Source organism: Camelus ferus, chromosome 7, assembly GCF_009834535.1.
Source record: "Camelus ferus isolate YT-003-E chromosome 7, BCGSAC_Cfer_1.0, whole genome shotgun sequence".
Taxonomy (NCBI): Eukaryota; Metazoa; Chordata; class Mammalia; order Artiodactyla; family Camelidae; genus Camelus; species Camelus ferus.
The window spans coordinates 36,834,494-36,861,629 of record NC_045702.1 but is presented as its reverse complement, the minus strand read 5'-3'; the positions used below and the strand labels follow the sequence as shown (position 1 = coordinate 36,861,629).

Genomic DNA, 27,136 nt, shown 5'->3' with positions numbered 1-27,136 from the left:
GTTTCATGCTGCTGTCGCTGAGACTCTGGTCTCCTGCTGCAGGTGCACGTGGAAACCCCACTCCCCTCTCTGGCCTGGCTCCAGCCCCGGGGACAGTTCTGGGCCCAGAGCGTGCGTCCAGGAATCTTCACGCCCCTTCCCCTTTTCTTCCTGCACAAGAGGTGGTGAAAATGTATTACAGAACAAAACCACCCCGGCATTGTTGAGGACGTTCTTGACCTTTATGTTTCCCCAGATCATGCTGATTATGCTGGGGGGAAAAGCTAGGTCCTGGGATGATACCGTTTGGGGAGGGTGGGGGAGAGGAGGGACGGTGGGAGAGAGAGAAGGACGGAAGGAGAGAGGAGGGAAGAAGCCTTGAGAGGGGTCATTGTCTGTACTTTCACTTACGTGCACTTGATAAGGTGAGGACCTCTCGGCTTTGCCTTCTGCCCCTGGGCAGGTCGCACCTACCTCTTCCACCTGGATTTGAATTTCATTATTTCCCCTTCTTTGTCTCCCATCCACTCCTCACCCGCTGAAACCCGGCGTCTCTCCACCACTTCCTGAAGCCTCCCTCTCTCACAGATACCAGCCCTAACTTCCCTGGTGCTCCTCAAAATGAGAACCCTTGCCCCCCACTCCACCCCTCCGACTTCTTGCATCACCCTCTCCCCTTGGCTCCTGGGCCGCGTGCTCTGGGTTCTCCCTCCGCCTTCCTGGCGGCTTCTTTCCTGTTTCCCTGACAGGCCCTGTTCCTCTGCCTGTCCCTGAAGTGGCAATGGCCCCTGGGCTTCTGTCCATCCACAGTCTCCTGTGTGGTCTGACACCTCCAGTTGTCATCTTCAGGCTCCTCATGTCCAAAGCTAGAGCCCAGAACTTGCTGAGGGACAGCCGGCTGCCTGTTCACACACCACCGAGAGGACCCATGGGCCCTGTGTGTCCACGACCTAACTCACCACATGCAGCCTGGCTTTGCTCCCTAAGTAGATGGTCCCTTCAGACCCCAGTTTCTGGGACTGGATATTGCAATGATACTTCTCTCACATCCCCCACGTCTGATTCTTCGTTGAGTCCTGCCAGCTGCTGATCTGTTTGGAATTAGCCCAATGTCTTTTCCCGACACCAGCCTCTATCATCTCTTCCCTGGACCCACTTCAGATCTCAGTGCCTCCGGTCTTGTCCCCAACCCCACCCCACCCCAGTCCATTCTCCACATTGGAGCCATTTTTATACCTTAATTGGGCATCTTCGGTGTCCTGGGCCCTCTGCCACACCACGGCCCTAAATCATTAGTAGCCACTCCTTGCCCCCAAAGTACAGGCCAGACTCTTTAACATGGCTTAACAAACCCTCAAAGAGACATGGCCCGTGTGCTTCTGCAAGGTAATCTTTCAGAGAAAGAAAAATACCATATGATATCGCTTATATGTGGAATCTTAAAAAAAGACACAAACTTATTTACAAAACAGAAATAGGTAGACATAGAGAACAAGCTTATGGTCACCGGGGGGAAAAGGGGTGGGAAGGGATAAATTGGGAGTTCAGGATTTGTGGATACGAACTACTAGACATAAAATAGATAAACAAGTTTCTGCTGTAGAGCACAGGGAACTATATTCAGTATCTTGTAATAGCCTATAATGGAAAAGAACATGAAAAGGAATATATGTATGTATATGTATGAAACATTATGCTGTACACCAGGAATTGATCCAACATTATAAAGTGACTATACTTCAATAAAAAATAATGTACAAAAAAACAGAGAGAATCTTTCAGCACCTGCCCCCGCCGCCCCCAGGCACCCTGTGCTCCCTGGTCGGTGTGCAGTCCCTGAGGGGGCCAAGCTGGATCTCCCACCTCCTTCCTTTGAAGCTCATGCTGTTCCTGCCACCCCAGCTCTCTGCCGTGCAAGCCCATAGGTGTCAGCTTAGGAGTCACTTCCCAGGGGACCTCCCAGCTTTGTTTGTATAATGCTCTTCCAAAGGGCCTCATGGCACCCTGAGTTCACCTCTTGAGAGCACCCTTCACGTGGCTGATTCACTTAATGTGGTTCCTTCATTGGACTCACATGTTTGATGGCAGAGGCTGCGTTTGCTTATCATTGTATCCTCAGCTTCCACAAGTGTCTGGTACATAACACGTACCTCTGAAATAGTTCACCTGTGCAGTGAATGCATGGCTTCAGCATGTTACACCCTTTCTGCATTTATTGAAATCTGCTGTATCTCATGCACTGTATCGTGTCACTTAGTAACGGCAGTGGAAACTCAAAGTGCCAGAATCCTCAGAGAAAGGGAGCCAAAGTGAATTCTTGACTCTAGTGCCCTGTATGTCATAATCGGTTCTGGAAGCATGAGTTTCTGTGTCGTTGGGAGTTCATCCTCTGAGTGTTTTTGCTGCATCCATAGGGTTGCCTCTTATCTGCCTTTTCTGGGGCCATGGAGGTTCATTCAGTCTGCAGCTCTAAGCCACGCCTGGGCTGCAGGGGTGCCCTCCATCTTCTGTCTCTTCAACTCTGCTGCTTTTCTTCCCTGCTGTCAGTGTCCGCCCGGCACTCTCCCCATCACCACTTTGAATTCCGTTACAGCCCTCACGTGCCAGCTGCTACCCAGCTGAATAAGACATATGCCCTCAGGCGCCTCACCTCCTTGTAGCTTACTTAGCAAACACTAATTGCATGCATTCTTGGTCTTTCTGAGTGTTGCCCATCTTGACTTCAGAACTTGGCCCTGAAATGGCCATTTTTCTAAATAAGTCATGGCTGTCAGCTGCTTTTGTGTGATTTGCCTCTCTTCTCAACGTGAAGTGTGAAAAAGAAACTGCAGTTCATTTAAGCTTCCATCTGATGGGAGCTCTGCTGTTTTCCGAAGCTGCTGACCCAGCACCAGGCCGCCCGACAGACATGCCCTGCTTAGCCCAGCTCTGCGGGTCCATGTTGAAACCCGGGAGAGTCTCAGAGAGACACATCTCCTGGGCTTGTGCCCCAGCAGTATCCTAGCCCCCGTGAGCCCTTTCAGGGGAGGGACAATATTGCGTTCACCTTTGTTCCCCGGTGCCTGGCACACTCAGTATACGCTTGTGAAATTAGCAAAGGGATGGAAGGAGGGACGGAAGAAGAGATGGAGAAAAGAAGAGAGGGAAGGGGGAGCAAAACTGAAAATGAGGAATGAGATTCCCTTCCAGGGTGAGAAGTTTGCAAATGGAGGATGTGGTAAACGGTTTCATTGCTTCTATGCGTGTGTGAAATTTCCTCCCGGGGAGTATCTGATGTGCTAGAAGAATCTGACACTATAAATACTGAAATAAATACTCCAAAACTTGAACAGTTTCCAAAGAGGTAAGAACTAACGGCAGGATCATTATATAACAGGAAACATCTCAAATATTCCTAAAGACTGCAGCTCTCAGGAGGGAAAAAACACAGCTTCCTGAAGAAATCCAGTGTTTCGAGCAGCTGTAGCAGTAACTTCCGATTAACATGTATTGTTTCCATTTTGAAACTCAAACTATCTAGATCTGAGTGTCCGATCATCTTTGCCCCATTCTTCTCCCACTGTCCCTAAAGAAATCTCATCTTGTGTTGCTGTGTTTCAGCAGTGTGACACGGTCTCCTCGACATTTTCCTGTCCCCACCCAGTACATGAATGCTATTTGGTGTTGGTTTTAGAGCAGATGTTAAATTGGCTTAGTCTCACGTGCCAGCTTCAGTGGATTGGTTGTGGCTCCCTGGAGTGTTGAGGAGGATTCTGCAGCTGGATCTAAGTTAAATGGGGGGAAGTTCCATGGAAAGAGGTGGAGAGAGTTGGAGAGTTGGCAATGTGCATGCCAAGTATTTGCCACCCCCTCCCCTTCAAGAGGAAAGCAGAGTGGTGAGCAGGGACCATCTTTCCGGTTTTGACTGTAAATAAGAATCACCTGAAGTTGTTTTAATTTCATTTTCATTCAAAGCCTGAAACAGTTGGGTTTCAGCTCACGTTCTACAGTGGTTTGAATGTTGTATCTTTGTGAAGAGGGAGAAAAAGAGAGTTGAATATATTAACAGTGTTTAAACCTTTCCTCTAACCTATTGCCATCTGATCCTAAATTGGACTTCATGACTGTAGAGAGAGGCCAGAATGAGAGGCTATTTTAAAAGTTACTCCAGTATAAATATTTTCCAGTGGCTATTTCAGAAGCAGCTTAAGCTTCTGAAACTTGAGCTACAACTGGAATCTCCTTAGCCTCTAAATTGCAGTCCAGATTGCTAACCTGGAATCTGGATGTGCACACTGGGAATTGGCATGTGCTAAGGAGTGGCCAGTGGCTCTGACCTGCCAACAGACACATCCCCATTAATGGCAGGCATTTCTGCAGATGTACGTAGCACCTTTCACCTGGGGAAAACACACACGGTCATCTCATTTGAGGCATTCCTTTTCAGATGGAGAAACGGAGGCTTGGCCAGTGATTTTAGCTACCACACTGATAGCAACGTGGCCCGTAAGCCCCAGGCCCTGCCAGACGGCCAGTAAATGTTCTTGAGTGCCCTCCACGTCTCAGTTACAGTAGTGAGAACACCCTTGAGCCCCCAGCCTAAAGGAGCTTCCGTGCTGGTTGGGAGGAAACAGACAAAAGCATCCCAACAAATAAATGTTTTAAGGCACCAGTAAGTGCACTAGAAAAAAAAAAAAATGGTGATCAGGGATGCTGCTTGGAGGAGACGGCATTTGCACTTAGACTGAAATGATGCAATGAGTTGCAATCGATATTGTCCAGATCTGGGGAAGACTGCTCCAAGCCAGAGAAACAACAAAAGTAAACATGTCCAAGAGATGAAGGAAGTCAGTGTGATTGGAGCAGAGGGAATGCCCAGTCCTGTCAGTTAGCCCTGATGTTTGCTAAATTGTTGTTGGTGGTGGTGATGGTTTCTTGTAAGCTTTTAAAACTTTTATTGCACTCACTGGAATTGCTTTTAAGTAAACCTTTGCATGGGATTGGACAGTGCCTGCTTAGCTGTACAGGGAGATTATGAAGAATTCTGTAGATTGAGGTGAACTGTATCATGGGCACAACCCGTTTTGAGGGAGATGTGTGGCACAGGTGGGGCGCACTTCTGCTCTAGGGACCATGCAGGTCGGAGCATGTGACCAGCGACCACCGGCAGATTAGCTGGGCGGGGTGGGAGCGCAATGTCACCATCAGCAGCTGACCCGCTCCCTAAACAATCTCGTGAACTCTCCTGCTTCCTCCTGTGTGCCGGCGAGGCCACCTTGGCTGCCTGCTCCCTGTGTCCATGAACACTTCAAAAGCAGTTTGTCACAAAAGGGAAAAGACCTCCCCTGTAAAACCTGCATCTGCGTCTGAACTCTTTCATCTCAGATGGGGGCTGCAGTCGGAGCTCTGGCCCCTAAACTGGAAACTGGAGAGTTGTGTACACTCCGAGCCCATCCTCTCCCGTCCATGCCTTTGCTGCCGCCACCCCCACCCTCCAGTTCCACCCCGCGGGTGCCCTTTCTCCCCAGTCCCCTCCCCTGGCAAGGCTGACTCAGCCTCTCCCCCAGGAAGACTTCTCTGACCTCTGCTGGGCTCGGCTCCTCTCTGTGCCTCAGCCAGTCCATGTGGCACCCTGCTTGTCATATTCTGGTCTGACTGTGGCCTCCGAGAGGCTGTGAGCCCCTTGTGGGCTGGGAGGTGGTCATGGTCATCAGGTACCCTCGACGACCTGCACATAGTAGGGCTCAATCCGTGTGCGGTAAACATGAGCAGCTGAGCGGGCTCTCTTCGTAAGGAGTGATTGTAACTCTTTGCTTGTTCTCATCAAAGGGACATCAGGGGTAGATTCATGCTGAACATGGACCACTATTTTTATTTCTTTGAATTTATTCAAATTCCTTACATGAGCAGCTCTCAGTTACTTTTAGAATTTTTTGTGGTGAAATGTACATAACCTAAAATTTACTATTTCAACCATTAATAAGTGTACAATTCAGTGACATTAAGTACATTCATATTGTTGTACAGCCATCACCACCATCCATCTTCAGAACTTTTTCCCAAATGGACATCCGTGCCCATTAAATAATAACTCCACCATTTTACTTTCTGTCTCTTTGAGTTTGGCTAGTCTGGGCACTTCATGTAAGTGGAATATAAGTATTTGCCCTTTGGTGTCTGGTTTATTTGATTTAGCAGAATGTCTCCAAGTTTCCTCTATGTTATAGCATGTGATAGAATTTCCTTCTTTTTAAAGCTGAATATTTCATGTATGTACCGTGTTTTATTTATTCATTCATCCACTGATGGACATTTAAGTTGTTTTCACCTTTTGGCTGTTGTGAATAATGCTGCTATGAACATGAGTGTTGTAAATACTGTTCAAGTCCCAGTTTTCAGCCCTTTTGGGTATCTGCCCCGAAGTGCGATTGCTGGATACTATGGTAAAATCACTTTTACAGTTCAGAAACATTTTTAGTAGCTCTGAAATGGTCATTTCAGTTCAAACCAAAGGTCGCTTTAAGATGGGAGGGGATGCAGAAACACAGGCTGAAATTTCAGACTTGCATTCTTGTGACCTGCCTGATGCTTGGTGACGTGAAATGTTTTGTTTTCAAGTGTGGTTTTAATTTTTTCTTACAGCATCAAGCTGCTAGCTGTGCAAGAACTACTTGACAGAGAGGCCCTGGAAAAGGTAAATATTTTGTTCTTCCTACCCCAGGTTCACACACTTAGAGCAGAGTGCCACGCACAGAGAAAATTCCACCCCCGTCACCAGAGACGGCACTTACTGCAAAGCTGGTCTGTTATTTTGTGTTCATAACAATCAGCGAACCGTGCAAAGTTTTATCCAAAACACCCCACGTTGCTCACAGGCCATTAACATTTGCAAACTCTCCCTTGCTGGGCTCCTTCAGAGCTGAGTGAGAACAGAGGCTGGCCCTCCTGTGGGCCGGGCTTGGAAGCAGGTTTTCTGTGCCTGGAAACACCCGACACTGGGTGCGACCCACACGCCAGATCCTGCGCTTCGCTCCATCTCTGCGCGTGTGTGTGTCCTCCTCTGGGCTTACGGATGATAGGACTGAGGCCCAGCGAGGTGAAGTAACGCGCCCAAGGAAAATTAACTAAGTGGCAGAGTCAGGATTTGAGCCTCCTGGTTTCATTTCCAAAACCAATGCTTTTTCCATTTAATAGGCAAGTTCATGACTTTGAGACCCTTCTGGGGCTACTTCTGAGGACTGGGAAACTCCCTCCCACCTCCAGCTGGTGACTCACTGTGCCCTGGAAGGAGGTATCCGGTGTGTCTCGGCTTTCTGCGTTCAGATCAAGCACGCAGCTGGGGGTCTTTTGCCAGTTGTGTGTTCAAGTTCTGGTGTGCAGGGTGGGATGGGCTCCGAAAAGCAGGCTGGGTAGGTGACAGGGAGGTCCAACTCCCCTCCTCCCCACGAGCCCCCCAGCTCATACCCTGCTGCTGCTGCCCTGGCTGGCTCAGGACTCCTCCTGGGTACGCAGCTGTGGGTGTTACTTAGAATCTCCAAGGTTGATGTAAAAGAAAATAGTTAGAGATAATGATATTACTTTATTTATAGAATTTTAAATGTTGGCATCGGTGGTCAGTCTATTGGTTGGCAGTAAAGCAAACAGTCTTTAAATTCAGCACCAAGCAGGGATGTGAGGGGAGGGAGGTATCTGAGCTCTGGCTCCGAATATAATGTCCCTTCAGCCTCATTTCCATCATGGGGGAGATGAAACCCTGGCCTCAAGGAGGTGACGTGACAACCCAATGAGTTAGCGCAGTGGAAGATCTTTCTAAATGCCAAAGCATTTGACTCATATTTATTTTTTTTTAAGATTTTTTTTATTGAGTTATAGTCATTTTACAATGTTGTGTCAAATTCCAGTGTAGAGCACAATTTTTCAGTTATACATGAACATACATATGTTCATTGTCACATTCTTTTTCGCTGTGAGCTACCACAAGATCTTGTATGTATTTTCGTGTGCTATACAGTATAATCTTGTTTATCTATTGTACATGTGCCTGTCAGTATCTACAAATTTCGAACTCCCAGTCTGTCGACTCATATTTCTTAATTACTCATATTCATTCTTAGTATGCACCCAGCCATTAAAACTAGATCCAGGAGTACATGAAGATTCTTTGTATGTTCTTGAAACTTTTAAAAAGTTACCCTTCCAAAAACAATCATCTTCTCAGTATTCCTTATGGGTATTTGTCTTTCTTACTCCTCAATTAAAAACAAAACTGAGACAAAGCATGGAGCCCATGTGCTAAGCAGTATCTGAATAATAAAAACACGGGCACCAAAAATATCCATTAAGTCTTTTTTTTTTAATTAAAGTATACTCAGTTACAATGTGTCAATTTCTGGTGTACAGCATGTTTCAGTCATACATATGCATGCATACATTTGTTTTCAGATTCTCCACTAAGTCTTTAGAGTTGTGTTAATACCGATGTGGAGATCTGTAGTATAGTGGGGGGTTCAGACAGCGTGGGCCCAGAGCCACCTCCGCCTTCCTAACTGCGTTATCTTGGTTTATTAACCCTCTCTGTGCTTTACATTCCCAGTCTGTAAAATGGGAATCGTTATAACCCGAAATTCACAGAGGTTTTGAGAGGGTTAAGTAGACAGTTGTTGTAAGGGGCTTAACGCCGTGCTTGGCACTCAGTGATCCCCCAAAGTTAGCTGTTGCCCGTGTTACTTCCCCTTCCTCCTCCTCCTCCTCCTCCTCCTCCCTCTTTCTCACCAAGTCTGATAATGGTTTTGTACCGTGCCCCTATCTCCACACATCACCAGTGGAAAGATTTAAGACAGTTTAAAGAGTCACAGGGACCAGTTAGGGGCCAAGTTCACTCAGTTTCCTTCTTTCATTTGTGCATTCATTCATTCATTCATTTATTCATTCCTACATACAAAGGCCTTTGTTAAGCTTCCGATGTGCCAGGCAAGTAGAAAACATTTCTAGACAAGCCCAGAAGCGACCAGTCAGCACGAGCATGGTAGCCAATTGCATTTTTTTAAATTGAATTATAGTCAGTTTACAGTGTTGGGTCGATTTCCGGTGTACAGCATGATTTTGAGTGACACGTGGTGTATTACCTAGCATGGTGCTATTTTTTGCGGCAAGATTGGTTCAGTTTATATATTGGAATAAGATATGTTCCCAAAAGAGTTCCAGATTTTCATCCACCTGGACAAGTTGAAGAACCACCAAGGAAATTTCTCAGTGAGCTATAGTGTGGTCTGCAGACCAGTAGCATCGTAAGCTTGTGAGAAATGCAGAATCTTATGTCCTACCCAGGCTGCCTGATTCAGGTGCCTTCTAACAGGATCCCAGGCGATTTGTGCACATCAAAGTCCAAGAAGTTCTCCTGAAGAGTATCATTTATTATCGTTGTCACTGCTATTGACTAATCCGTCTTCCTAGAGAACCTGTGTGGGGTCAGCTCTTTGCTTTTGTTGGTCATCAAGCTTCTTTTTCCACACCAAAAGAGAAGTAAAAACCGTAAGTCTCCTTGTAGTTACCCAGTTTTTATCTTTAGTGTGCCTGCTTCTCCCTTTCATTAAGAAAATAGTCTTGTTTAATAGGTAGAGCCAGCAAGAATGACCTCAGTTAGACACACACCCTGCAAACCTCAAACCTCTTTGTCTTTGCAGCTGGGCTTCAAATGGTAACATGCTTTTGGGTTTTGCAATTACTGAGCTCCTGACATCCCACCGTGCTGGGATCACTTCCAGACAGTCCCAACAGCAGAGACCTGCACATGTCTCTCTCTTGGAAGATGGAAGCCATTCTCCAGGGGTCATTTCCCTCATAGCTACTTGTAGGTTAAATCTGACAGTAAAATATTTAAATTATTTAAAACAATGTAAAAGGTTAAAAACCAGCAGCAGTGTTTTGGAGTCTTCTGGACAATAAGACTCTTACCTGCTTTTTCTCCCTAATATTAGGCACCGTCATGATCTTGGCATTTTAGCTTAAAATTACCAGCCATTTGCCTGACTTGGACTTTCCCTGGTTTTAGGTAGGGAGCCTGTCCATTTTTGGAAGTGCCAGGGCTTTCCCGGTTTCTGCAGCTCACAGAGCAGCTGTGGGGAGGCTCTGCTGCAGGAGGTCCCCTCCCAGCCTCGCCTGTGTTTGGCCGTTGGACCTGGCAGAGGGCCTTGCTTGGGGGCCCAGACCCCTTGTCTTAATCCATAAAATTGCATTCTATTCTTTCTATGGTTCCTTCCTCCAGAAGTCGTGGGTTCACAGTTGATCCTTGATCACATTGTGAAGAGGAGAAAATTCTCCCTTTCACTCTCTGTTTTCTAATATCTTCTCTGCTTCCTTGTTCCTGAAACAAGGATCCTTGCTGGTTTCTAGGCTTCCGTGTTTCATCTGCCCCACTCACCATCCCTCAAAGCGCACTTTCTGGGGAGAGGCCAGTGCTGAACACCTGCCCAGTGACCCCCATACATAGATCAGTAGGTTTCCAGTTCTCGCCTCTTCAATCGTTCTTTGTATTAATTCAGGTGCAGTCGATTGGGATGGAGGCTGGGGACACCTGGAAGGTCAGGCCTCTGAAATTCTCTTCCCCACTAACACGACATAAAGCCATTTCCCAGACAAGTGACAGTGATTTGTCATTTAAAAAAAAATAAATTCTAAACCAGACGGTTAATAATCTCTTCTGGTTTTAAAAAACTGCTAGAATCCTGAGAAGATAACTGAATATGCATAAATGTCAGTACATGTACATTTCTTTGAAAAAGTGTTTTGGATTTGATGTGCTTTTTTTTTTTTTTTTCTGTCAAACATCCATTAGGTGTGGAGAGCAGGGACTTGCTCTGAGACAGATGCCCACCATCCCACTCTCTGTGTTTTCTGTGCTTTAAGAGCGGGATGCTTTTGTTTTTCTGAACTTAAGTCATACAGACTTGTTTCCCAGGCTTTATAAACAGGCCCATCTAATGCCTTTAAATGAGGCATTGCATGAAAGGAAATAAAAATATTGGTACAGCTTGATTTAGTAAGATCATTTTTCAATGACCCTTTCAAATAGCTTCCTGCAAAAAGCTGCAAACAATAGATTGGCCGTTCCCTCCAGCTGGAGGTCACCCTCTCCGTGAAAGGGCCAGAGGGCAGAGCCCTGGCTGACTCAACCAGAGGCCCAAGCCTGCGGGCTGGAGGCTCAGGACCCCCACCTCGTGGCCACTGCCTGTCCTACCCCCACCCCCACCCCGACCTTGTTGGCCACATTGTCTAAGACAAAACACTGGCCAGACTTCCTGCCTGCTGCTGCTAGATATTGTCCCTGGAATTTCAGCTCTGAAGTCCCACTCTTAGTCCAGCTTTCCTACAGGTGGAGCAGATGATCTCTAAGACCTCTTGGTGCTTTCCATGTGAGATAAAGCATATACATTTCACCAGCAAACCTGAGTCTAGAAACATTGAACTTGATGTTTGCACATGGTGGCTAATCAGGGACTCTCCCAGCTGAACCCTGGTGGTGAGTGGCATTGGAATTGAAGTTAGCAGCTTCCTGAGGATTTTCAGAAGGGAATAGGAGGTAGATAATTGTCACAGAGAAGTGTATGAATAACTTAAGGATGACAAGTGCTTGTGTTTGTAATTGGTGATGGTGTTTTCTGAACATACACACATGTGCGTACAGAAGCTCTAGCTTTGTTATTACATAGCTTTGAAGTGTTTTTCACTGTGATTTGGACTTCCTGATAATTTAGTTTGTGCAACAGTTGGGTGCTTATGCTGTGCCTAAATTGCATTACATACCGAGGGAGATAAAGTTATAAAAATACATTTTGGTGGGGAGGGTCTAGCTTAGTGGTAGAGTTCATGCTTCATATGTACAAGGTCTTGGGTTGAATCCTCAGTATCTCCCGTTAAATTAATAATAATAACCTTAGTAACAAATAAATAAACTTAGTTATCCCCCCCAAAACAAAAAACTCCCCCAAACCAGAAGTATATATATTTGAATGGCACATATAAAATCCCAGAGTGTCAGAGCTGAGGGAGAGATTTTAAGCCATTGAATCCAACTCTATCTTCTGTCAGTTTACAGACAGGACACAGAGGTCAGAGGTGTTGAAGGGTCCTCCTCGCCCAGGGCCCATAGCAGTTGTGTTGGGAGAAGCAAGACCAGCCCCGGTGGACTCGGCTCCATTCCACAGCCCGCTTCAGTATGCCTGCTGCCTGTCTCCCACGGTTTCATTTAACCTGGGCGTCAGCTCTAGCAGACCTTGGGGACGCTTCTAACTGCATATTCCAGGGGTGGGAGCAGATCCAGAGGGCTGGTCCATGGCCCAGGTGATGGAGAACTTAAATCCAGGCCTTCTCATCCTTGTAGCGAAACAGACATGGGTGTGTCTGTCTCTACAGGCACCCCTGGGTCCAGCAGGAGAATCAGAGGCCGTGGGCTGGGGACTGGGGGCTGGAGGAGGAGACAGTCGGAGGTTCAGGGCTCAGGATGCGGACACTTTCAGGGGAGCGTCTGAGAGGAGAGGAACTCACAGTGGTGTGAGGGCTGCAGGGGATCAGGGCCTGTGAGGGAGGGCGGTGACGAACACGCTGGAGGGCAGGGAAGCAGAGGACCCCACCATCAGAGGCTCAGTGTCAGAATGAATTGCTTCAAGAATCTTAGCATAAAATATACTTCAAAATGCCCTTTTACAAAACAGTACTCTGTTCATTTAAAAATATCAGAATGAGATTCTTCAGCTCCTTGGGGTTGTTTTTTCTCCAAAGCTTAGTCCTTCATATAGTCCGAGCTTAATCTGAATGCCCTCTTGGGTGGTCAGTTTCATGTATCTGTTAGATTTTTTTTTTTAAGTGGGTTGAGCCAGATCAGTGTCTAATCCTGATTAAACTCATTGTGTTCCTGTTCCCGGCTCAGCCCCTTCCAGCAGGAGGCAGCTTGCTACCTTCCTTGAACGGTGATTAAGCAGAAACAGGGGCCCCTGTGGAGTCCAGGCTCCCCAACCACCCTGGGTCGCTGTGTGGAGTCTGGCTCAGGCCTGCAGGGGCTGCCACAGCCCACCGCTCACCAGCTCTGCTTTACAAACTGTACAGTTGGGCCTTGCCCCCATGTGGAAAGGGCACGGCTGGGGTACCCCCAAGAGCACCTCAGCTGCCAGAAGATGGAGCATCTGGTGAATTATGGGCCGGGCAATAGGGTTCATTAAAAAAAAAAAAGGGAAGAAGTTGCATTTTCTCCTATTCTTTCAAAACCGTCACAAGATACCATATATATTTCAGATCTCCCACTACGTTTCTCTTACTATGAAAAGCTTTTATTTGAAGGGAGCAAAAAGTAGAGTCCCAGAATAGGACTTCTTTTTTTTTTTTTTTTTTTTTTGGTTTTCAAGTCCTCTATTGGAGGTTTCCTTTTTTCTTTTTTATTGAAGTATAGTTGATGTACAATGTTGTGTCAGCTTCTGGTGCACAGCATAGTGATTCAGTTATGCATAGATATATATTCTTTTTCATTATAGGTTATTACAAGATAATGAACGTAGTTCCCTGTGCTGTACAGTAGGACCTTGTTGTTTATCTACCAAACATAGGACCTTTTAATTCTCTTTAGCTTTATTAGCTATCAAAGATAAGCAAATTAAACAATGAGGGATCATTTTAAATGTACAATTACATTGGCAAAGGTTTCTAAACAATGATATATGATGTTGAAGTTGTGATAATAATACTGTGTCCCCATTCATTGGTGGGGAGGGTCAGGAGGGGGTACTGTCCTTTTGTAAGCTCTGGGGTGGCGTATTTCATTAGCCTTTGAGATGCCCCTACCCTCTGACCAAGGTGGATTCCTGGGGGTGTATCTTAGGGAAGAGATCCAAAAAAATGTGAAAAAAAAACATTTTACAGCATGCTTTATAATTATGAACCATTGCAGGCAATGCACTGCTCAGTAGGAAGGGTGGGTTTCAACAGTCTATGGTGGGTCTGCCCCGTGGACTGGTGTGTGGCCATTCAAAATGATAATCATTAAGCCTTGTAGAAATTTGATATAACCGGCACAAGAAATAGGGTAAGCAGTTGTACCTGCTAGAATTACAGCTATGTAAAAAATATACGTATTCATTCTTTGAACCAGTGTTTATTGAGTACTTGTGTCAGGCCTCGTGCTCGGCTGGGAACCACACAGATCTGTGACCAAGACGTTTCTCTTTCCTACCCTCATGCAGCTCGTAGAATTGGTGAGGTAAACATTAGCAATTACATAAATGCTCATTTAAGTACAGTAGTCATAAGCACAGCCCAAGAAAACACCAAAACAAAGTCAGGTCATGGAGGTAGACCAGTGTTTTCCATTTTTCACACCTTTCTTTCTAGCATCATTTTCTTCCCTGGTAACTTCAGACATATTTAGGTCTCCTGGAATCTGAAATGCGTTGCTACTTGTCCTACTTTCTTTCCTCTTTGCTGCTGTCCTATTTCTCTTCGTTCATGTACTCCTAGTTTTCTTGAATGTAAATTCTCACCCTCCACACCCAGCCTTCATCTCCTCTCAGCTCTCCTTAACCCTGAGGAGCCTAGCCCCTGTCCCAGTTAATCTAATAAATCACAGCTTACCCTAGCCAACTTCTAACCCAAAGGTTTTTTGTTGAAAACATTTTTTGCTTTCTATTAAAAAGTATTATGAAATAATTTTACATAGAACTTAACATTTTTATATGCAGTGATCATTTAGGGGCAATTTCTTTATACCCATTTCTGTTTTTATGATTCATACATAATGATTTAATGTTAAAATTTTTTTTTTTAATTTTGAAGCCATTCAAATATAATGGTGTGAATTTAGGAGCGGGAAATGGAAAGAAATCGTTTCTAGAGCTTGTCTTATTTGAGGAGAGCTGCACTGCTTGGGGAGTCTGCATCAACTGCTGTCTGCGCCCTGTGATGGTTGTCCCTGGGGACACTCCCCTGATGGTTCCATTACTTTGTCTTCATACTCTAAAAGCTTCATTACTTCTTAGTCTCCTAATTGATTCTGGGTTTATAGAAGAAAAGAAGAGAAATCTTATCATAAGCCATATAGATCGCAAACTCAGGCAGAGGCCAAAGCAAGGCCGACGTCAAGGGCAGAAAGATCGTTTCATTCAGGCTTCAAAGTCAAGGGGACCTTGAAAAGCCTTGCCGTACTTTGCTAAGAATCACTTTATCATCAACTGGAGAGTTTGCTGGCCTCTTCTGGTGGCTCATAAGTGATAGGCTGGTTTTGTGAACTTGGCTGGCCCATGATTTAAGCATAAAATGTGTTTATGTTGATACTTTTCTTGTGCTGACTCTCGCCTTGAGACCCTCCTCTTCCCTCTTCGAGAGGGCATCTGGAGGTTCCAGTTCTTAGTCATGCCAGGATAGCTTCTATCAGAAAAACCTTCCCTCAAATAACAATTATAAATTCTGGATAAAGTGCAAACAACTATTTGAAGGTACTTAAGAGCAACCAAAAACTGGAGAGACATCAAACCTCAAAAGAAGGGAGCAGCACTGGGTGAGTTCCGCGTCTACATGGCCTTTACCTGATGGCATTCTGCAGTCCGTGTGGGCAGCTAGGGCTCAGGCAGGTGTAGAGGATATCATGAGCCTTTTCTCTCTTTTTTCTTGGTAAGTCTAGCTAACGGTTTCTCATTGTTGTTGTTGTTGTTGTTGTTGAGCTTTTCAAAGAACTTTGGCTTCATTTATTTCCTCGACTGTTTTCTATTCTCTATTTCATTCATTTCTGCTCATATTTTTATTATTTGTCCTCCTTGGTTTTTGGGTTTTAGGTCTCCTTGCTTTTTCCAGGGTCTTAAACTGGAAGTTTAGGTTACTGCTTTGAGATCTTTTTTACTTTACTAATATAAGCATATAAATTTCCCTCTAAACACTGCTTTCGATGACTCCTGTAAGTGTTGGTATGTTGCGTCTTCACTTTCTTTCATCTCAAAGTGTTTTTAGATTTCCCTTATGATTCCTTCTTTGACCCATTGGTTATTTGAAAGTGTGTTGTTTAATTTCCACTTATTTGTGAATTTCCCCCCAATTTTTCTGTTACTGATTTCTAATTTCACTCCATTCTGTTGTCATCAGAGAATTATATTTATTGTGACTTCAGTCCTTTTAAATATACTGAGGTTGGTTTAAGGCCTACCGTATGGTCTATTCTGGAGAATGTTCCATGCAACTTGAGAAGAATGTGTACTCTGCTGTTGTTGGGCTCAGTGTTTAATAAATGTCTGTAAGTCTATTTGGTTTATATTATTGTTTAAGTCTTTCATTTGCTGTTAATCCGTTTTGTTCTATCTATTATTGAAAATGGGGTACTGAATTCTCCAACTATTGTTGAATTATCTGTTCCTTCCTTCACTTCTGGCAATTTTTGTATTATGTACTTGGGGGCTCTGTTGTTAGCTGTATATATATTATACTGGTTATGTCTTTCTGATTAAGTGATCCTTTTATTATTATAAAATGTCTCTCATCATCTCTAGTAATAGTTTTTGTTTTAAAGACTATTTTTCTGATATTAGTATAGCCATTCCAACTTCCTTATGATTGCTGTTTGCATGACATAACCTTTTCAATCTTTTACTTTTTACATGTATTTTTGAAACTTAACAGCATCTCCTATACACAGCTTATAGTTGGATATTGTTTTTTACCCAGTTTGACAGTCTCTGCCTTTTGATTGGGTTGTTTAATCTATTCACATTTAATGTTATTATTAATATGGTTGAGTTTATATCTTCCATTTTACTTTTTGTTTTGTTTACTGTATCTTATGTCTGTTTCATTCCTTTTTTTTCTTTCACTGCTCTCTTTTGCATTAAGTGAATATTTTTTAATGTATCATTTAAATTTCCTGAATGATTTTTTTCACTATGCTTTTTGAGTTATATTATCAGTGGTTGCTCTAGTTTATCATGTACATCTTAATTTATCAGATTTATACTAACTTAATTCCAATGAGATGTAGAAACATTACTTTTATGTCGCTCTATTCCCTCTTCCCCCTTTTTGTGCTATCGTTACACATATTACATCTAACTATGCTGCAGACCCAACTATATATTCTTATGATCATTATTTTATGTACTTTTATGTCTTTTAAAGATGAGAGAAGAAAGGAGAACAAGTACATATTTATAGTTAGCTGCATTAACCTTCTTATTTACCATTTCTGATTTTCATGTGTTCCTGTGGATTATTCAACTTACTATTTAGCATCATTTTCTTATTTCAGCTCATCTTTACTCCTACCCAGCTCCTTTGTGCTAGCCAAATACATAACATTTCTCTATGTTATAGGCTCCACAATACAACTATGTATACATGTATTCATATTCATATAATATGAATAAATGAGAAAATTTCATTTTTACTGTTCTTTATAATAACATAATTACCTTTACTGGTTCTCTTCATTTTTTTCCTGAGGATTTCTTGAGGATTTGAGTTGGTCTGAGGTCACTTGCTTTCAGCCTGAAGAACTTTCTTTGTATTTCTTATAAGGGAGGTCTGTTAGGAACAAATTCTCTTAGATTTTGTTTTTGTTTTTGTTCTTGTTTTTGTCTAAGAATGTATTTCATCTTCATTTTGGAAACAAAGTTTTTCTGGATGTAAGATTCTTCATTGATAGCACTTTGAATATGTCAGTCCACTACCTTTTGTACTTCTTTGTTTCTGATCAAAATTCAGTTGTTAATCTTATTAGGAACAAGTAAATTTTGAAAGCTGGCTATATTCCTGGGCACCGTGCATGCTGAAGGGATATTTTATTTGGGGGGTTTCTGAGAAGTGGCTCATACTCATTCCCAAAGCTAGTTCAACTTTAGTGAGTCTCGTTTGTTTGAGGAGACTTCTAAGGCATTATCTACATAAAATCCAATTAAACATTTCACTTGGTTTTGGCAAAGAGAAATGAAAAAGAAAGGGCATTATGATATTCTGGTCAGACCAAAGACTTTATAATAAGGAATATCTGAGTTTGCTTCTCAAATTACAGGTTATGAAATCAACTGAGTAAATTACAACCAGCATTTGTTTCATTATATATGTATGTGGATGGAGGCATGGATGGATAGATGGACAGATGGGTAGATGGATAGGTGGACACTTGCATACATACATGCATATATACATTGTTGGCAAGTAGACAAATAGAATATACCAGATTGCCATATAAAAGTTTATTTATTGCTATGAGTCATGGTCAAAAATGTTTGGAAACACCCTAGACCATTTCTTGGCTTGAAAGAAGGGAAGACGGCCTGCTCTGGGAATTTTTCCAGCACTGGAAGGGCTCTGCTTACCTTGGGTGTATCCTAAGCACTTTCCCCTCCTGCCTTGTTAATCTCTTAACTCTTTTTTGCTTTTCAAATAGTAAGAAAATGTGCCCAGCCCACTACATTCCCCTCAAAATTGTTGCATGTAGCCACCACCTCATAGCAACCCTCACACAGCATGATGACAGGAGTTTTATGCAATTTCCTGTTTCATTTGGTCCTCCCTCAAATGCTTCTCTTATCAGGAAATGCTAACAATGAGTTGGTACTGAAAGAACTTTCAATTCCCTGTTTTAGAGAATTCTGAGACTTTTTGTGAATGATTCATTGATTCATTTCTTGAGAGCATGCCTTTGTATTCAGCAAAGTTCGGGCTAGCTTATAATTTTAAATGAAACGGAAGGGCAGGCAGGTGAAACTATTTGGCTCAGTTGGTAAAAACATTTATGTGGGATCTTCTCAGCAGGTAAAATTATCCTGATTGAGTTGGTCATTAAGGCTTGCTTTGCCAGAATTAATTCAGTGGAGAGAGCTATTAAATTGTTAACTACCCACTTAGAATGAGTAATTCCTACAGCTGATAAAATATTTTTCATTAACCTTTGGGAGGCATTGAAATAGTGAGTTTGGGCCTTAACAAGACTCCAGACTTCTGGGAAAGCATCCAACCCACTTTTAGAGATTTAGATTTTTAGACACTTAGAGATCTATCTTTGTAGAAATTCAGAGCAGTACACGGACACCCCTTATGAGCATAATCCAGGACCTCTTTCTAGATGCTAGACTTGGTTTCCCCACCAAACTCTGTGCTGCCACCCCTGTTTCTTCCCTTGCCCAAGCCTGTCCCCCCAGCCCTTGTCCATGAAATGCAGGCTCATTTTCCCATGCAGAATTAATTAGGTTAGAAGGAGACAGCCAGGGAAAGCAGAGCAGCTCCCCATATATGAGTTACTCTAAAATTACCTGCCTTCCTAGTTAGCTGTTAGTGGCTTCCTACAAAGTGGGCAGTCAAGAGATTTAGGTGGCTTTATAAAAATCACTGTTGGGTCACAGAGCATTTTCCTGATGTGTCCGGCTCCAGGGATCTGGAGGGATCACAAGTGCCCAGAATTAAAACAAGATCGCCAGCATTTACCAGCCAGAGGCTGAGCCTGAAAGGGAAGGTGACAAGTTCTGGATTTTTGCCTGAATTCCCAACCTTTGCACCCGCTCCATGGTTGAGTGGGGATCAGGGGCACTGAAGCCTTTCCCAGCTTGATTGTGAAATTGTGAGACTGTAGTTTTGCACCATTGCTAATCTTCTCCATCAGGCACGCTTTGTCCCCGCCATGTCTCCATCTGGCTGAAACCTCTAGTCAGAGAAGAAATGGCTGCGTATCGATTGTTAATTTTGTTTCTCCTCACCCAGACATCCTTGTTATGCACTTAGTTTGCTTGGCTATATTTGTGAACAGGAGGGGAAGAGTGAGAAGTATTCTTAGGCTTCATTTCAGGATGTGGCAGTGGCATTTTTGTATGTTGTTTTTGGTGCTTAATTTATTTAGTAACTGCATTTAATCAGCTTTTATTTATGAGAAAGAATAAAGCGAGCACACGTGCGTGTGCATGTGCGTGCACTCACGTCTTCTGCATGGAAAAGGTTCAAGTCAATTAGTATTTATACGGTGGCTTTCTAGAAAAGTGAAATTTCTAGAAAATTTGAAAGCAGGGAGAAAAATTAAAACATGTAAAATTACTGTTTGGTCTCCGTAATTTTGTTTCAGTCCTTTTTTTATATGGTTACCAGAGTAACCCCTCCTAAAATGCAAGTTGGAGCCTATTAGCTTCCCTCCTTGGAGTTGCTTCAGCTGGAAGCCAAGTGGTATAATGGGGTTATGGATGTGGATCTGGGTCCTGGCTCAGCCGTTTGCCCTATGGGTGATCTTAACGCCTCCAACCCTACATTTCTCATTTCTTGAGCAAGGATGATGCCTCCCTCTAGAACCATAGTGTGGGTCACACCGTGTAACATGTGTGAAGAGCCAGCCGTGGTGCTTGGCACGTGGTGAGGATTCTAGTGAAGAGCATGCCGTGGTCACGCCGTGGTCACGGCTCATCAATGTGGAGTCATCGTGCCTGCAGGACACTGTCATGGCGTCCACGTGGCCCTGGCCTGGTGTGCAACTTGATCTTTGTGACATTCCTCTCTGTCCTGTTTGCTTTCACTGCACTCACTCCCAGTAACTTGGAAGAAGCCTGAGAAGCCTGTGAAACTAACATCAGGCAGTTTGGCTATTTATAATTGCTTCTGGCCGAAAATGTGATGGGGAGGGAGATTGACTGAAAGATACTTTGGGGATTTGGCTTTCCATGTCTCCTGTTAGCACAGAAAATTGAGAACCAGTGAGTCTTAGGACATTCTCCAAAATGAAAATGCTGTTTCATGAACTGCCACCTGTGGTTCTTACTGCCGTAAACTGGGAGTGAGAAATCACAGGTCTCTCAGAAAGAACAGTCAAATCTGTGTAGTTTGCCCTGAAATAAAATAGGAAATACATGGGCTTTAAAGCCTAGGATTTGGCATAATGCAAATCAAAATAAAGCAAATCATGAATCTGTAATCCTTTCACCCACAGCTTTGAAGTCTTTATTTATGGTTATTGCTGCTGAAGATGCTGCTTTATGGCTGATACAGGCAGGCTGCATCAACACCATTTAGAATAGCTGGAGGCCGACGATTTAGAAGAAAAAGGTCAACCAGAGCAATTTCCCTGAGGGTCCATAAATCCAAATTCTGTTGAATGTGACAGTTCCTAGATAACCCTGGGTTCTTCACAGAAACATGTGTGTGAAGTGCTGGAGCCTTGCTGTCCGGAGCGAGTCTAAGAATGAACTAGTCTTCAGTGTTTCTGGACCGAGAAAATACATCTCTGGGGTTTTAAAAAATATGTGGGTGTTCACGTGGGAAGGTAGAAATAAACTGCCAGCTTTGTTCTGCTCCTTCATTATTTCTTTGGATTTAAGTACCTGCATAATCGTTTCCCACCCTTCTGTGTTGGCTTCCTCTCTCCCCACCCCTGCCCTGGCTGTTGCTCTTGGGTAAAAGTGCTCTTATTAATCAGCTGGACTGTGGGATGATATGTCAGGGTTTAGAGACAGTCTTTCCTCTGTCTATACCCATCTTACTCATTCCTTGAGCCTATTCACCTGAAAAATATCAAAGAGGGAAGAAGACTCTAGAAAAGGAAGAACAGTGGTTGGCTAAGTCAGCATGGTTTGTCTTAGGAAATGTTACCATCACGTTAGGGCAGATGCCTTTTTGCTTACAAGTGAAATGATGTAACATGTATGGTTGACATTTCCTGTTGAATTCTTGGTTCAGCATTTCAGTAGGAGGTACCAGATGAAACTCTGCATTCTCAGCCTTCATGGTTGGCATGTGTCTCCAGCGACATAAAAACGACAGAATCTGTGGAGTGGCACACTTGGTGCAGGTCATGGCGTGGCCATCCCAGGGTCTCCGCTCTGACTTGGGGTACTTCACCCCACCTGCAACTTCCTACGCTCTTCTAAAATAGCCACAAAATCCTCCAAAACTCTGTGCTATTTTCAGACCTGCTTCCACTTAGAATAATTAGTTTCAATCATTACTCACAAGATTAGTGCCTAATTTGGGACGAAGTTTTTTATTTGGCCTTAAACTGTCTCTTTTTTCGAGCTTCAGAGAATCTGTATTCCAAGAATTACCAGGCTGTGTGCATCTCTCCCAGGTGCATGGTAACCGTGTGGAGAGGAGGCTGGAATAAACCCCACACAGAGGCGGCCTCCCTGCTCCCCAGCTCATCCCAGGCTCCGTGAGCAGCAGCCCGACTTCACAGCTGTCTCCCCGAATAGTGCCTGGTGCTTGTCGAATGAAAAGAGTAGTTCCTCTGCTTTACCTTAAACCATCTAACCCTTTGCCCAAGTCACTTTTAAAATTATTGACGTGAAATTCTATACCATAAAACTAACTGTTTTAGAGTCCATTTGAAAGTGAATAATTCAGTGGCATTTAGCACCTTCACCGTGTTGTGCAGCCGTTGCCTCTTTCTAGTTTCTGGTACCTGTTACGCGGTCACGCCGCGTCCCTCCCTCCCCCTGGCACCTGGTGAGCACCATGCTGCTTTTTGTCCCTGTGGATTTGCCCATTCTGGATGTTTTATGTAGATAGAATCATCCAATCTGTGGCCTTTTGTGTCTGGCTTTTCTGCTCAGCCTAATGTTTCCGAGGTCTGTCAGTGATGTCGTGGGTATGAGTTCGGCTTTCCTTTGTGGTTCGATACTGTTCCAGCGTCCGGATATAGCGCATTCTATTTATCCACTCATCAATCGACAGACATTTGAATTGTTTCCATCTTTCGGCCCTTGGAAATAGTGCTGCTGCGAACGTTCATGTACTGGTATTTGAATCTGTTTTCAATTCTTCTGAGCCACGTTGTGCTTATTTCCTGATTGTCTCTCACACCTGTCCACCGCTCTCCCTTTAGTCGAGCCTCCCTCATCTCTGGTGCCCTGGCTGGCTGGTCTGGCCCTTCCCCAATCTGCACTCTACGCTGTAGCCCTGTAGCCTTTTCAAAATGCAGACCTGGTGTTTATGCCCTTCATTGATTTTTGAGGTTGCTCACAGGATAAGGCACAAACTCCTTTCAGGCCCACAGGGCCCTGCATAGCCAGGTCTCTAACTGTTCCTTTAAGCTCATCTCACCATTCTGCCCCTCACTATCTCTGCCGGAGCCACACTGACCTTTCTGTCCTACAGACTCTCCATGCCGGGCTCCACCACGGGCCCTTTGCACATGCTCCCCTGTTGCCTGGAATGCGCCTCTCTCCTCTTTGCCTGATTAACGCCTTCTCACCCCGGAGTTCTAAACTCACGCCTCAGCTCTTCAGGGAAGCCTTCCCTAAGTCAGACTCACCCCACCCCACCCCCACCATCTTGGATGCCCACAGGCCCCTAACTATTCCTTTGTAGCACAAATTCCAGTTGTAATTTTACGTTTGGAAGATTATTTCATTAATAACTGTGACTACAGAGACAGAAGGCAGCTGTATGCAGAGCATGGGTTCTGGAGCCAGACTACCTGGGTTCAAATGCTGGCTTTGTCCCTTACTGGCTGTGTGATCTTGGGCAAGTTAATTAACCTCTCTGTGCCTCTGTTTCCTCATCCATCAAATGAAGATCATAATAACACTTACCTTAGATGAATGTTGTGGGAATGAAATAATTTCATACGTGTTAAGTACCTGGCACTAGAATGACCTCAATAAAAGTACTTTTGCTATAATTAAAAACAAAAAAAAACTATGCCTACACTGCCACCCCAACACCCTTCTTCCCCAGACTGTAAGCTCAGTGGGCAGGGAAGCTCAGGGGGCAAGTCTCTTTTGCTCATTGTTATAGCTCTAGAATTTAGTCCAGGATGACCAGTGCTTGTTAATTTTTTATTGAATGATTGGATGAACCCATTCCCTTCTTCACAGAGACCATTACACTATGGTGTCCCGTCTGTCTGTCCGTCTCTGCACTTTTAGGGGGCTCTCCCTTCCAGCACGCAACTTGGTGGCGTTTGGCCGCAACCCTGCTCCTGCCCACTTCCTCATCTGGCATGTTTGAGGAATTGTTGAAGGCGGGGAGCCTTTGTCCCTGACTCTGTCCTGAGGGTGTGGCCCAGTCAGTGGGACAACTGCGGGAACACAGGAGACTTGCTGGGCGCCGGGCCGTGTGCTGCCTGCTTCAGACATACCGAACGAGAGAGGCGGGAGTGATTTCTGTCCCCGTGTTACAGACGAGGATTAAGAGTCTTAGCATCTGGAGACATTTGGAGAAGAGCCTCTGGAAGTGTCCCTGAAGGGCAGGAACAAGGGATGATGAGGATGGTGGTAGCACAGGAGTGTGGAAACCCCCACGCGAGGGTCCTGGGCCCTGTGCCTCTCCCTCCCTGTCCTAACCTGGCTTCCAGCTCCACGAAACCTTCAACTCCTTACTCTCCATTTTATAATCGCCCTTGCAAAAAAATCTAATTGCCCTAGCAAGGTCCCCCCCCCAACCTCCGTCCTGGCCCTGCTTATGTTTAACTATCTCAATCAGGAAACGTGTGCTGAGTAACTTCTGGGAGCACAGAGGAGAGGCCAGCAGAACCAGCAGCCGCTCTGTTGACAGGAGTGCATGTGGATGTCACTTCCCTGGGCTCTGAGAAAGCTGCTAACGATCAGCTGGTTGTGGAGGCTGAGGAAATGCCTCCTTGTTTGCTTTGTATCTTCCTCAGCGTGGTAAGAATGTGTAAACAAGGACGAACAGTCCTCCAGAGTCCTTTCGGGTCCCTGTGGGAGAGCACACTGTACGTGGAACTGACCTAGCAGGGCTCGCAGTCAGAGTGACGAAAGGGCTGTGAGTCCACTGCTTCTCCCGACAGACGGAGAGGGACGGCTGTGAGCCATTAGAACAGGGGCTGCCCTAGGAAGCTCTGAATGCTTGGCTGTGTGTCCTGCTGGTGCCTGACCCTACCAGAAGGAAGGCGGCAGCCTGATGTGATGACCTCCCTGGGAGAGCAGTGTCCCCAGGCCATGCAGCCTGGTGCATTGGGAAACTGACATTAGCAGCGTGGTGGCCGTGCAGCTTTTAGCTCCAGGGAACCCCAAATCTGGAATGCGTGCGTGTGCATTGTGACGTGGGGTGCGTTGGTTTAACATGTGTTTCCGGAGCCTTCTCTTCTACGTGCATTTGAGCATTAGGCTTGGCTACCCCAGGTTTCATCCTGCCCGGCCCACTGGCCGGCAGTGAGTGACCTTGCTGTGTTCCCTTTCTGAACCGTGCTTTCCCCACGCGTCAAATGAGAGAATTATTAACTGCCTCCCTTGGTTGGCATTAGGATTAAAGGTGATAATATGTGAAAAGTGCCAAATTGTTGGCACTTAGGAAACATTTGTTCCCTTTTCTCCCCTTCCTCCTGCTTCTGGGTCTCGGTTTCTCAGAGGATTCAGGAGCTAACCTGGTCATAGATTATTGGCCACCTATGTTTTCTTACTGTTGCTGGATTTACCCAAACTGAACCTACTAGAATGACTACCTGTTAGTAAGTAAGTTTTATTTTAGGCAGTTTAGCAAAGGATCTTCCAGTGGGGCGTAGGGCACGTTAAGGAAAACAACTGATGCTGTGTTTTGGCAGAGTGGACGCTCCTCTTCCTGTTTGGGCGAAAGCCTTTGCAACGTTAACCCAGTCATCGCAGCCCACTTCTTCGTGGAGTTCACGTGGCGATTATCGCAGAAAGAGGGAAGAAGGAGTTTTAATGCTTATGAGAATCCCGTGTTTTATCTCCCATTTTTACACTTCTCTGCCCGCACGCTCCCGCTTTTCCCTGTTCTCCACCCTCTCCTCCTCATGTCCTAGCATCAGGCAGTTGCAGAACTCAGAAGAGCCCCTGGCGGGGTCCTCTCCTCCTATCCCTGCACTTTACATGTGGGGAGACTGAGACCCAGGATGTCAGATGACAGGCCCGGGGTCCCGAGCTCCTCCGTGCTTCTCTTCTTCCAGCCCCCGGAGGTGGCCCTCTGAGGACACTACCAAGGCTCCAAAGAAACAAGCCCACCTCTTTCTTTCAATATGAGGAAATGATAGTTGCCCAGTGAGCCTCCAAGGGGCGGAGGAAACCCTGCCCCACCATCCCGCAGACACCTGGGCCCTGGGAAAGGATCTTAGAGGCGGGGCTGCAGCAGGATCCTTTCGGCCATGGTGAGCCACTTTTACTTACGAGTAATATGTCTTCCTTCTGGTATGTGGGCGAAGCAGAGAATTTGAGAACCAGCTGTTCTGAAAAGAAAAGGAAAAAAAAAGACCCTTAAGGCAGAATTCAGATGTGGAGGGCTCTCACAGGAAGCTTTTGTTTTCCTTTGAAATTTTGGGGAGAAAGGATCTAAGGATTCGCTAAAGGTGGGCTGGCCCCACCCCTTGCAGCCTGCCCCTGCCCCACCTGCCCCACCTGTCCTGTCCAGGCCTGGAGGTGGAGCATCAGGAGACAGACCTCAGTTCAGACCCTCCCTCTTAACTCTTTTATCAGCCATGTAATCTTGAATGTGAACTCAATTTGGGGCATATCCTTTCCAGGCTGCACGACACTCGTGAATAACTGGTAGAATGAGCGCTGTGGGGGCGGGGGGCAGTGTGTACAAAACGGGAAGGCTCTGGAGCAGGCTTGTCAGAGCTGGCTGAGCTCATGAACCCTCCCCACCCCCGGGAGCTTGTGAAAATACAGATCCCAGTGCAGGAGGTCTGAGAGCTTGCACTTCTAACATACTGGTCCACGGCCCACACTCTTGAGTAGCAAGGACCCAAAAGGTGCTCCCATCCTTAGGTTTGCTGCGAACTGTTGGTGCAAACAGACAACTAGGTCGACAAGCTGGCAAGTCTTTTTTCAGCCCTAGAAATGGAAGAAAACACCTGCCCCTTACCTGACGCTGATCTTGAAAGTTTAGGCATAGGGGGCTTTCGGCCATCAGCAATCTTCTCCCTGGTCCCTTATATTGTTAATTGTCCCCAATAACATAAGAAATACTGAAGAAGAGGGCAGGGAAAGGGACAATCTACTCTGTGGGCCGAGAGAGGTCATCAAGGACCTTACAAAATACCTTACATACCTCAGGGTTCAGGAGTTATGGTTCCTTATCTCCCAGAGTTTCCCTGCGCAGGAGCGTCTTTCAGGTATAAAGCAAAGAAAAAGGAGAATGTCTTTCCTTCATCAGTAACACCAACTTGCAGCTCGAGTCAGAGTCACCTGGAGGGGCTGTTAAAGCACAGATTTCCAGGCTCCGCGCCGGGGATTCTAATTCAGTAGCATTTTCAGATCCCAGGGGA

General features: G+C 45.1%; 1 protein-coding gene across 2 annotated transcripts in view; it reads left to right on the top strand.

Moving 5' to 3' along the window:
• The window catches only part of EEPD1 (endonuclease/exonuclease/phosphatase family domain containing 1), a 104,490-nt gene that overhangs the window by 57,915 nt on the left and 19,439 nt on the right, over positions 1–27,136 (top strand). For both annotated transcript variants that reach the window (XM_006191545.3, XM_032483719.1), the window contains exon 3: positions 6,601–6,652. In XM_006191545.3, the coding sequence (XP_006191607.2) occupies positions 6,601–6,652 (52 nt within the window). The remainder of the gene's footprint in view (positions 1–6,600; positions 6,653–27,136) is intronic.